Source organism: Castanea sativa, chromosome 6 (assembly GCF_040712315.1).
Source record: "Castanea sativa cultivar Marrone di Chiusa Pesio chromosome 6, ASM4071231v1".
Classification (NCBI taxonomy): Eukaryota; Viridiplantae; Streptophyta; class Magnoliopsida; order Fagales; family Fagaceae; genus Castanea; species Castanea sativa.
Window position 1 is genome coordinate 29,566,923 of NC_134018.1, and position 13,173 is coordinate 29,580,095.

Consider the following 13,173-nt stretch of genomic DNA (forward strand, 5'->3'; position numbering starts at 1 on the left):
GCTGATGGTTGGTTAAGTTTGGTCATTGATTGATCTGTTGGGTTGGGGTTTTGTTGAAAATTTTGAGTTTTTTAAAAAAAAAAAAAAAAAAAAATTTGTTGAGGTTTTTGGATTTGGAATTTGTTGGAGGATCCGGTGATTGTGGTTGTAGTTTGTGGTGGTAGTTGTAGCAGTGGTTGTTGGTTCTTAGGTGGTAACGACTGCCACTGAGCTGTACATTTGTATATTGGCTGAGTTTTGAGTAAATATATTATTTAATATGTTGTATATATTATTTTAATGTTTAAAATGAAACAATAGAACATGTAATGAATAGTGTATTATAAAATAATGTGGTAAAATAATAAAATAGACTTTTGGTGTGTCAAAATGACATTTTTTTATAGAAGAGCTGGTGGTGATTCTCTTATCAAAGGTGCTAAAAATGCTAAATGGTATTTTTTAGCATTTTTAGCACCTCAAATGATAAAAACACAACTACATCAAATATGCTAAATCTTAAAACTTTTAGCATTGCGCTACAGTGCAATCTCATCTTTGACACCCTATTGTAGCTAGATTGTAAAAAAAAAAAAAAAAAGTTTTTTATTCACCCTCAACAGCTCTTTCTCATTTCTATCTTTCTCTTTCCTCTGTCACTTCTTTCTTCTCTATTCCCTCTATGGTTCGGCAATGATTGTGGTTCATCGATGGTTGTGATCCAGCAATTGTGGGTTGTCATGGGTTGTGGTCCGATGGTCATGGATCGTGGGTCCGATGACTGTGGTTTTAATTTTGGGTTGTGGGTCGTGGTCTAATGGTCCGATGGTCGTGGGCAGTGGTGGCGGCAATGGTCTGATGACTGTGGTTTTGGTTCACCAATCTATTGGGTTCTTGTGGGTTTTGGTCACCAATCTACTGGGTTTTGGTTTGGCGTGATGGGTTCATGTGGCTTTTGTGGAGGTTTGTCATGGTGTGTTTGATGTTGTGGGTTGAATCCAGGTTGAAAGGTTGTTGTGGTGGGCTGAGCAATAGATCGACGACGAAGGGTACCGTGGTGGGTTTGCTATTGTTGCCATGGATTTTCGTTGTGGGTCAGGTTCATGGTGGTGGGGGTGGGTGATTAATGGTGGTGGTTGATTGGCTACTATGGTTGTGGTTGTGGAGTTTTGTGGATTTCTTGTGTGTGTGTGTGTGTGTGTGTGTGTGTTTTGTTTGGTTGTTTGATTAGCAATGGTGGGTTTGCTGCGAGTGTGTGTGTTGCTTGGTGGGTTTACTGGTGGCTGTGATGTGTTGAGAAAGAGAGAGACAGAGGAGAGAGAAAAAATAAAAAATGAATAAAAAATAAAAAATAAAGAATATTTAAATGAAGTGTTAAAAAAAAATAGAAGTTTTGATGTAAGAGATGTTTTAAAGTGATGTGTTATATGTTATAAAGTTGGTTTTTGAGATGTTAAATGCTAAAATTTTTAGAACCTTTGAAGGAAATGCTCTAAGTTTAACAAATTAGGATATTCTCTTACAAATTAATTAATAATTGATTTAGGACATTCTATTACAAATTAATTAATAATTGATTTGCCAAGTTAAACAAATTGTGAACTTAGTTGGACTGTTTTATTTATGAGTATTTTTTGTCATCTTAGACAAAAATATAATAAAGGATAATGTTAAAAGCATGTGCATTGGTTTTTTTTTTTTTTTTTTGGATACATCAATAATTAAACATGATAGATTTGAATCCTAAATTTCTTATAGGCTTGTCCATGTAAACCATGACTCAAAGTAAACCATCTTACTCGGCCTGATCCAAATTGAAATGATCGGCTCTAAAGGAAAATTTGATTAGCAACGTTTTGAAAACTAATAGACCCATTTGTAACGGGTCGGACGTCGGATGTAAATATATGAAACCTATTAAAAATAACTTGCCCGAATTATTTTTAAACATATGTATGATAGGTGTTCAATTCTTATTGGGCCTTTAGATTTTCATAACCTCATTGATTGGAGAGAGTATTACATGTTTTCAAAACATAATGAATTTTCTCCACTGATTGACACATACCAAAACATTATCTACTGCACATTTGACTTTCTTTAACGCACTTTCCAGCCACATCCAACCCCTTTTTTCTTCTTCTTTTTTCAAGTTCTCTCTTCTCTCCTCCTCACTCTCTCTATCTCTCCCAACCTCACTCCCATATTAAACTAAATTAACTTGATTAAAAATCTCATCTGGCAACAATAATTCAATTTGAGACTTGATTGTTCTTAGTCTTTGTTAAAGGTTACCATCCTAGTTATATATCAGCAAGTTTTATTTCCTTTTTCTTCTCTTCTTTTTAAATGAAAAATTGAAGGATTTTTGTGGTAATAGTGTTTAATTCTCAAAAAAACATGGGAAAACTGAGCAATCAAGGGATTTGTGGAGGTTTTTTTATGTTATTTTCTTTAAACAATCCTAATCATCAATCTAATCGAGAGTAGACCATTCACCCAAAAAGAGAACTTGGATGGTTTCAATCATTTCAACGGTCAACTGCAAGTCTCAAGATCTACTACCCAACATGGTCGGGTTGAGTACTAATTTACCCAAAAACTGAGTTCGACTGACCCGTGGACACCCATAATGTCTCAATTTAAAATACTATGAAATACTAATCAATTAAACGGCTCTAGAGAAAACATGCCCATTATTAGAATATGGTTGATATCAACAAAAAAGTCAGATGTTAAAGTTATCCTATGAAGTTATTAATCTAGATATTTGATATACAATTTCTAATAAATAAATAAAAATAAAAGTATCATCACACACCATGTTGAAAATGTAGAATTAACACAAAATATATATTCAAAATTTTGAGTAAAAAGACAAATATACAGCACACCTATAGACAGCATGATCGACAAGAAGGACCTGTGGCCCAAGCTCGTAAAAGAAAGACAAAATTTTTTACTGCCATTGCAGAATATTAAAAGATAACACCAAAGGAATAAGCCAATAAAGACATACCACAACGTTAATCGCATAATAATGTAAAATTATTTTAACTCTTTCAATGGATTATTAAAAACATACATATAAAATAAAACTCTTCCTTTTTCCTTTTCTTATTTTGCAAAAATATAAAACTGTTTCCATGGATCCTTGGGAAAGAAGAAGGCCTCCAGGATCAAAGTTCTCAAGGTACGGCAGGATCAAATAGACTGATCATGTTACTATGTTAATAGATTAATAATATTATCTATATATAAAAAAATGTTACTATGTTAATAAAGCGGCTAAGTAGTTGAAAAAAAGGTTATACAAGAAGATCAAGGCATACAAGGTGCCGACCTAGTGCTATTGAAACACTTTGACGACGATGCCACAAAGAAAGCAACAACAGCTTCAGCATTGAAGTATCAGTTCATATTCATTGCTCAACCGACCCCAAGGTAGATGGATAAGACTTAATTGAGGGTCGATAATTTGATTAATCTCCCAATTTCCCAATAATTGTACTTTTACAAACTTCGTCTCTATTATTGAATTTTATGTAAAATAAAGATGTGATAGTTTGGAATAATAAAGGTTGGGATGTAGTTTGCGTACAAACCCTGTGAAAAATCTATATAACCTTCCAAAAAAAACTTATCATAGAAATTCAAAGAATCTGCGCAAAGGAGATGAGAAAAAAGAAAAAAGAAAAAAAAGAAGCCAATCTCATTCCCCCATTACAAACCCATCAAAAGTTATTCAAATGATTGCAAAAATAGAAGGGATATCCGTTTAGACACATTTGGATTTTAGAAACAAGACATATTTGGATATTTCATAAAGTTGAATTAGCCCATTATTAATATTTCTTAAAATTGAATCCAAAAAAAAAAAAAAATCTTAAAATTAGATAAGTAGAAAGGAATTAATCCATCATATATTTTCCCATAATAACCACATTTCCATTTATAGTGAGCCAAGAGTTTTATATGTTTGTAGCTCAATTAGTTAATACTTTCTAATCTTTTCAAAATGAGGTATTCAAAATTCAAATCATCTGATTTCTTAATTATAAAATTATATAATAATAAAAAATCTATTTATGGTGAACAAATTGACCAATTTATTTACTTAAAAATTAAACAAATAAAAGGAAGGATTTTAATAAATAAAGAGTAATGTTACATTTACAAACTATTTTACAAAATATTGATGTGACCAACTTCTTATTGGTTTTCATCTAAATTTACCATTAATATCATTTTTTCATTTATCAATAATCACTCACTACATTAGCAGTTTATAAATTTTTTTATAAACTAGTTTGTATTTTTAGTATTATTCATAAATAAATGAATAGCAAATAAGTTGACCAAACACAAATTGTTTCAAGAAATTTGAAACAAATAACGCTAGAGGGAAAACAAACAACACTCAACACCACCCTAAAATTTTGTTATCAAGCCAAAAAGAAAAGGGTCACCCCTTAAAAAAACATAAAGCAAAACTGAAAGTCAACCCATAAAGGGCAAATATGGACATCCACAAAAATAACCAAAGCCCATGTAAAAGGGTAGTATAGTGATTTCAAAAGTGCAAGATTTTTTACCATCAATCATGCAATGATGGAAGATCAAAAACCTACCCAAAGTCCCAAACCAAACAGACATGATAATCTCTCTCCAAAACATTTCTACCAATAATAAATAAATAAAACATCATCACCATCATCTTGGATCCACTTTAGTCCACTATAACGTTCCAAAATATTATTTATGGAAAGAAAGTTAAAAAAAAAAAAAAATAGAACACAAATTTTACAAGCAGCCACATAAAGCAAAATGCTTTAACAATTCTGCACCATTTATTTCTTTTACCGCTACCACCCAAGAAAAACCCACATCAGACAAGACAACCTATTTTCCCGTTAATTCTATCTACCCATAATTTTAGGATTTTCTAGATTCTTGTAACCCTCTTTCTTTTTTTCTTATTTATTTTTGTGTTCTCAAACAAAACCCATTTCAGGTATCCACTTTTCTCCCTCTCAGTATTTGTAGGATCTGTTACTGGGTTTTGGGTTTTGGTTTTGTTTTTCTGTTTTCTGTTTTGTCCCTCACTTTCCCTTTTATTGGTCTCTGCTGTTGTTGTTGAATACCAAACCATCTGCTATTCTAAAGCGCACACTTGAAAAAGATAAAGAATACTATAAATATATATGTAATTTTTTTTTCTTTGGTTGTTTGATTCAATATAGTGGAAATATTCAAGCTTTTTTATTTTTATTTTTTCAATGGCACAAAAGGGGCTTTCGTGGCCTTGACAAATGTGAGGCATTGGTGACAATTCTTGTGCCTGACTCTTTATTTTTCATTAAAATCTGAAACATCCGTTCGAAGAAAATCCAAAAAAAATTCCATCTCTCTCCCTAATCAAATTTCAACCCCCCAGCAGGCTCCAAAATAGACCATTTCATTGTTTCAATCTTGTGGGGTTTTCTCATTTGACAAGGTCCTCTTGTTTCTTTAATTAAAGACACCATTTTTTTTTTTTTGATCTCTCTATCTATATCTCTTATAGTTTCTTTCTTGATCTACCCCTATAACCCCAAGAAATGTATGGAACACAAAGTAAGAGGGACCTTGCCTTAGAATTTCAATCCCAGATACCAATCTTGAGGCCTAGCATCCATGCTAGGAGGGCAAACCTAACCGTGAAGTTTCAAGACCTTTATGGTTTCACGGTAGAAGGGAATGTGGATGATGTGAATGTGTTGAATGAGGTGAGGGAGAAGGTGAGGCAGCAGGGCAGGGTTTGGTGGGCATTGGAGGCCAGCAAAGGAGCTAATTGGTATTTGCAGCCTTCTATCTCTGAAGGCCAATCACTTAAGGCCTCCCTTAAGTTATCAGCTATGGCAAATGCCATTACTTTGAAAAGGCTCATTAGGAAGGGAATTCCACCAGTTCTACGCCCCAAGATCTGGTTTTCTTTATCTGGGGCTGCCAAGAAGAAGTCCACCGTGCCAGACAGCTATTACAATGACCTCACCAAGGCGGTCGAGGGGAAGGTCACTCCTGCCACCAGGCAGATTGATCATGTGAGTACATTGCAATCATGGTTGTAGAAATCGTAGAATTGGTTTTTTTTTTGGTTGATTGATGGTTGTAGCATTTGTGGGATTGGTTCATGAACTTTCTGATTAGATTAATGTATATCTTGGTATGCCATCTTCTGGGGTTAGGTTTCTTTTGATAGATAAGTACTTTTTCAACATCTATTTTTGTACTATTCACTTATATCCTAAATGCTCATTTTAGATTTGAAGCTGATTTGGAGATCCTAGAGAATAACTGGGGAAATCTTATTTTGCAGTACTTTGTTGAAACAAATGATCCATTGTTTTATGCTTTAATGTTGTAAATTGCCTCTCTTATGATATAACCTTGTTTTATCATTTCATTGTGTATGAATTCTCAGAGCCACCCAATAACGATGCTATAATAGCTGCATTCTAGTATTCTTAGATAGTTTTATAACACCTTCGATGTCATGATTCAAGCCAAGATTGTCACAAATATTGTTCTGGAACTAAAAGGGATGATAACAATGCCCATTTATTTTCCCTGTCCAAATATGCAGTTTAAAGTTTGGTATTGGTGGTAAGAGGTTTGCAAGACTTATGCAGTTTTTATTTTTATTTTTTTTAAGTAATCAAGATTAAGTAGCCTTATCTCAAGAAAACACATCAATTTTTCCTAAGATGAAGCTTATGGATGAGGATTTTTGAAAACCAGTTTCTAAATAGATGTGACATTTTTTTTAAATCATTTTTATTGTTATTCTTGGGGTGATAACCTTGCTGCTGTTACATTCCATGGACCATAAATGTATTGTAGTTTTTTTCTTGACGATTTAGAAGGTGATGTTTGTAAATGCTATGCATTTGTATGACCATTGGTCAATTTTGGTAATTAGTTTTGAGCTTTGTCCTGGCCTTCTTGTTTATTTATTGCCACAAATCTCAACTCATTGAATTTGGAGATAGGGAGTAAGATCAAGACTTTAATCTTTTAATGCAGTGTCTTGATCTTAATTTGATGTTAGTCATTTAATAGCACTGTGATGTTTGAGTAGCACGACTGAGGGAGTGAGATTGTGGAGTAAATTTCCATACATCTAGCTTTTTAGCCCCCGCTTTAATTTTTTGAAGGTTGTATTATATATTTTCAAGGTTGACATATTTCAGTTTCTTTCAGAACAAATATAAGGCTTACTTTTCAAGAGACAATAATAAAATTATATACATGCAGGACCTACCGCGAACCTTCCCTGGTCACTCATGGCTAGACACTCCAGAGGGTCATGCTACTCTCAGACGTGTTCTTGTTGGATATTCTTTCCGTGATTCCGATGTTGGCTACTGTCAGGTGAGTCTGCTTTCTCCTAGACCTGTACAATAATATCTTTATGCCGAAATTGAATTTATTTAAGTTTAATTTGGTCTTGGGAGAGGTAATTGGTAGGCAGCCTTATCCCCAAAATTTTGTTTTGTTTTTGTTTTTGTTTTGGAGAAGATTATTCTCAGACTCAAACGCGTAACCTGACACTTTTGTTACTCAAGAATAACAATCGCAAAATAACTCAGGGAACTGGCTGTGCTTTGATCTAATTTCTTTGGGTAGTATTCATTATTTATTGTATATCTTATTCTAGATAATGGATCTGGAGCACCAAAACTGGCTTCTCTTAGGTTTCTACTAGTAATAATTGAACTTTGATGCAAGACAAATTTAAGCTGTTCTAGATAATTGCTGAAATTCCATAGGTAATTTGGAATACTACCACTTTTTATCTAATATCTTGAGTTATTCTTGGCACAGGGCTTAAATTATGTTGCAGCATTATTGTTGCTTGTGATGAAAACGGAGGAAGATGCATTTTGGATGCTAGCTGTCCTCCTGGAAAATGTATTAGTTAGTGACTGCTACACAACTAACTTATCGGGATGCCATGTTGAACAAAGAGTGTTCAAAGATCTTCTTGCTAAAAAGTGCCCAAGGTACTTTGCTTTCTGATGACTTTGCAGATGCGTCTTTTCTTTTTGGTCAGTACTTTTTAAAATTGGAAAAAGAAAAATGCAGGATAGCCACTCATTTGGAAGCTTTGGAATTTGATGTCTCCCTTGTTGCCACTGAGTGGTTCCTATGCCTCTTCTCTAAGAGCTTGCCTTCAGAGGTTAGAACAATGTTATCTCTCTCTCTCCCTACTATATGCTATAGTTCAAAAGCAGTTGAATAATTTAAGGTTGTTTTTATAACTGACAATTGTTCCCTTTGGCTCTTTTTCCAGACAACTCTGCGGGTGTGGGATGTTCTTTTCTATGAGGGGGCAAAGGTTCTGTTTCATGTGGCTTTAGCAATCTTTAAGGTGAAAGCATTTTATCCTTTAGGTTCTTTGCATTTTATGTGTTGTCTACTTGATATTTATCAGATACTTGATTGTTGATTGTTAGAGCTATAATTCAAACATCAGACATTACTATGGGAGTAGGTTGTTGAAGTTGTGATTTGCAAATGCAGATGAAAGAAGAGGAGTTGATTCACTCCCATCATGTTGGTGATGTTATTAACATTTTGCAGAAAACCACTCATCACCTCTTTGATCCTGATGAATTACTAACGGTGAAACAATTCTTTCTCCCTATTTTCAGTTATAATATTTTTCTAAGTTCCTGCTGCTTATTTTGCACATTCATAGGTATCATTCAATAATCTGGAATGACTTAAATAGTCTCTTTTTTTTTGGGTTGGGGGGTGGGGGCGTTGGTTTGGGAACGAATTACCCGTTATTTGGAGTAGTGCAAATAGAATAAAAGGAATTTTTTTTTTTTCTTTTCATCCCCAAGATATGGTTTTATATTTCATCCTTAAAATTCAAAAGTTATATTTTTGTCCCCGATAATTAAAATATTCCTCACTTCATCCTTCAGTCCATTTTCATTAAGTCTTTTGTCCGCATGTCTAACAAAATGCATATATTAGGGACGTAAGTATAGTTTTTTTCCCCCCCTTGTTTTGTCCTTGAAATATCATCCAGGTTCTAGTTTTGCCCTCGCCGTCAAACGTCAACAAAAAAAACTTAATAAAGGGACGAAAGGTTCAAATGTAGAACATATTAAATTTTCAGGGAATAGAACTTTTAAAATTTTAAGAAAATAGAATCAAGGCTACATTTTATGGACAAAAATAATATTTTAACCTAGAATGAACATTGATAATGAAAGATTTGATTCAGCTTTGAAATATTTTTTCATTTGGTGTGCACACATCAGCTTTGCACGTGGACTTCAACTTTTTCCAATTATCTTGGCTAAATTGATATATGGAATCAATCACCTACTTCCCTGAGTTTATCAGCTTATTACATTGAAGATTTTCTCTCTCAATCACCAAGATAATGTTAATAAAGCTTTTAATAACTTGACCTTGCAGGTGGCATTTGATAAGATTGGTTCTATGACAACCAACACTATATCTAAGCAAAGAAAAAAGCAAGAACCAGCAGTCATGGCAGAGCTCGATCAAAGACTAAGACGGCTAAATTCCCTTAAATTGGATGATAAATAACTTTTGTTGTTGTTTAAAGTGTAATATGTCAAGTCATCCTAGTGGGGGCCGTGGGGCCTGTTGCCCCTCTAGAGAAGAATATCAATTCATGCCTTTCTTTTTCAAGCGAAGAGAGTGCCTGTTGTTTTTTGAATGTTGTAGTTAACAAATGTAAATTTTGAATTGTTACATTATATACGATGAAGTACATCAAAATTCAGTCCTTGTAATTGTTAAATGAAAATTTAATTTAATTTCCTCTGAAAATTTGTTGATGACTCCTTCACCCTCCTGAAGCAATTCCATTGCACCATTTCCATCCTGTGGCTTAGTTCTTGAATTTGTCATCTCAATTCCTTTCAATGCTTGATCAACTCTAATGAGTAATAATGTAACTTGAACTTCCTGTTTGTTTTGGCAGACTTTTGATTTTCCTATGTTAGGTTCAAAGGATTTAGGATCTAAATATATAAGAACTTTAATGTGTAATATTGGCAAACCATGATCAAAACTAAGAGTTTAGATTTAGGCTGCTCAAAGTATGTTTAATGTAAAGTTAGAATTGAGTAATTGCAGAAAATTACTATTCACTTTCTGCAAGGCTCAATTGATTGGAAATTAGACTTGATCGATCGAAGCTCGAGCAGATTGTTTGTCTGCAGAATTTTTCAATTCAGCCCAAGCCTGTTTGACGTGTAGGGTTTTATGTTTTGCTTTTAAGTATAAAAGGAAAAACCCTAACCATGTTTTTAGGTTGTTGTTTATGTTGTGTGTGTGAATCTCTTGTGAGATCTAGAGGTGTTTACTTTCATACATACTTAGGGTTGTCAAGATCGAGATTGATGTCAAGAGCTTGATGATCGTTTCAGTTGCTGCATAAAGAACTTCAAGAAATACAAGTGGTATACTTGTGGATGCTGTGGATCTGAAAAGAAGTAGTCCGTAGACTCAGAGCTGTCACGTGGTCGTGGTAGTAAGTTTTCTACTCGAGGTAGCAATAGGATGTTAATGGTCTAAGTCGCTATTGTAAAATTTCAATTATTTCATAGTGGATCTTGTTTCACTTTGAGGATAGCTAAGTTAAATCATCCCCAGATTTTTTACCAGTTTGGTTTTCCTGGGTTATCATATCGTGTATTCTTTATTTTTTCCGCACAGCTTTACATGATATGATTGTTATTGTTTTAGCCTAGATCTGAATAATTTACCTAAGTTAATCGCTTGGCTAAATAACTAGGTTAAAAAACTTGTGTTTTAAGAAGTCTAAAAACGTACATCCTATTATAGGAATGGTCTGATGTTTGGTTTTAAGATTTCCCCCCTTTTGTCAACCAAAAAAAGAACTGGAACTCAATTATAATAAACTTTAATACCTCTCCATGTACATGTATGTATTTAGTTGCTGGTCAGTGCAAATCTTTTTACATGGAACATCTTTATGAACATTGATAGAACTAATTAGTAATTACCCAATAAATTGGGAGTACCTAAGAATTACTCGAATGAATTGAGTAGTGATGTTCAAGATTTGATCTTGAGACTTGGATTGAGTGTGATATTATGCAACATTGCTTCATTTGTAATAGGGGATTATTATAATTTTGATTTTGGTGGGATAATCCATTACTGAACATGTTATATCAAGAACATTGTTTACTAATTTAATTACCCTATGGAAAAACCAATAAACTGCACAAAGCCAACGAACTAACCACAGTTGCTGAGACAGGCAATAGCCAAGCAATTAGGAAACCCATAACCAACGTTGAACAAATCAACCTTGGAAAAAGGGGCCTATTAATATTTGGAGAATGTTATTTTCACTCTCAGATTTATCCACCTCCATCCAAGATCAGCATGTCTCCATTCCCCTTCTCCTTTGGTCTATTTCTGAATGTTAATATAATTCAAAATTATATAAATAAGAAAATAAAATGATGTTGAGGAATAAGAATTAAATTAGCCAAGCTAACAAAAGCGTTAGCCACATCTACATTTATGTCTGCACTTCAAAATGATTACTCATCATTTGCAATTGGAACTTCTCACAATCACTTATAAACTTAAGATTTACCTAGTGAACACTTTATCTGGAATTTAGCAGATGTCCATGCAGCATACACTCAATCAATCTAATTTGGGGTATCACAAAGCATCATGTCATGCCCTAACCCGTCATTGGCATAATATTGTATTGTCCATTTTGGTCACATAAACCGGTTCTAAAACACATCATACCAATTAAGGTTAACACAAAGTCAAACATCAACAAACCCCCCCCCCCCCCCCCCCCAAAAAAAACCTAAGATCTATGTTGAAAATGGAGTGGAAAAAGGCTGTAGTCATGGAAAATAGAGCCCAAAAAATGGTCAGCTGATATATATATATATATATATGTATGTATGTATGTATGTATGTATGTATGTATGTATGAATGTGTACGTACCCGAAGAGCAGCTGTTGGGCCCAACCTCTGTCTGGGCTCACAATCTATTTGTGTTGTGGGCTTTGAATTTCCTACTATGGGTGATCCTATGCCCAACAACCCACGTATCCTTATTTTCTCTACACTCAGAATTACTCTCCCTTTTTCTCTCAGAATAGTCACCCTATTTTCTTAGTATTTACTCTCAAATTGCCAACCCTTCTCTTAAATTCTCATCTCTTATTTATAGCCCAAGGCTAGTGGAAGAGTTATGATTATTTTTGTGGTGAGTGGGAAGAGAAGTCCAATGTTGTTACCCTTGAGTGGGTGTTTAGTTAGGAGTGGGAGGTGGTGAGAGTGGCATTGGAATTGGTTCCATCGTTAGAGGGACTGCCCGACAACGATACTCCCTAGGTGATGCCAAGCATACCGGGACTCATTTTTCCGGGAAAATGCATTCCCAAACTAGGTAGGATCTCACCTTCGCCGTTCATGTCATAAATTTTTTTATCTCTTGGTTTCGGGCTTTTGATGGGCGTCAAAGCTTGCCCAGGCTGAGTACGTGGGCCCAACAAGTGCCAGGTCTTACACGTGGCACCATTATGATGGGTTTTTATGAACAATGGGCTTGAGGGAGAGTAACTCCCCGTAAAATAGCCCCCCCCCCTTGATTCATGCTCGGATTTTGGTAATGTATCAAGGATTTGGAGAACCAAGCGTTATCCAAGGAGTCTAGTGGGTGGGTTACTGAGGGTGAATCAAGAGCGATCCAAGTCGCGATGATGGTCTCCCGAGAACACCGGGCGCCCTTTGATGCGCGGACAAGTTAATTATTGTAGTCTTCTTGAAAGCAGTGCCGTGCCAAGCTGTCACGTCAGTAATTATAACCTGTTGGTTCGCGAACAGTCTGACGGTTCGTGAACTGTGCCCATACGTGTGGGGTGGTTGCCAAAGAGAGTTGTGAGAGGTTTTTCCCACCTCCCGCATCATTAAATGCCTTAACCTCTATATATAGCCTCTCTTGGGTTCCAATTTCACCTTTTACGTCCTTTCTCTTTCAATCTTCTCTCTGCCAAGCATCCTCTTTCTGTGCGTAAACACTCCACTCCAGTTCCTCACTTTCTAAAGCCCAAAGTAAGTCTTCTTTACCTTTTTTTTTTTTTAATTTTTTTAATTTT

General features: G+C 34.7%; 1 protein-coding gene across 2 annotated transcripts; it reads left to right on the top strand.

The window, feature by feature from the left end:
* The first annotated feature begins 4,826 nt into the window (after positions 1-4,826).
* On the top strand, positions 4,827-9,837 carry LOC142640822 (uncharacterized). Of its 2 annotated transcripts, none has more exons than XM_075815105.1 (7): positions 4,827-6,062; positions 7,276-7,392; positions 7,846-8,024; positions 8,107-8,200; positions 8,315-8,392; positions 8,545-8,646; positions 9,457-9,837. In XM_075815105.1, exons 1-7 carry the CDS (start codon positions 5,580-5,582, stop codon positions 9,589-9,591), a joined length of 1,188 nt encoding a protein of 395 aa, XP_075671220.1. In that variant the 5' UTR covers positions 4,827-5,579; the 3' UTR covers positions 9,592-9,837. The 2 variants fall into 2 exon arrangements, 1 of the variants encoding a protein (XP_075671220.1); XR_012845263.1 differs by having other exon boundaries at positions 4,988-6,062; positions 8,478-8,646.
* The last annotated feature ends 3,336 nt before the right edge of the window (positions 9,838-13,173 follow it).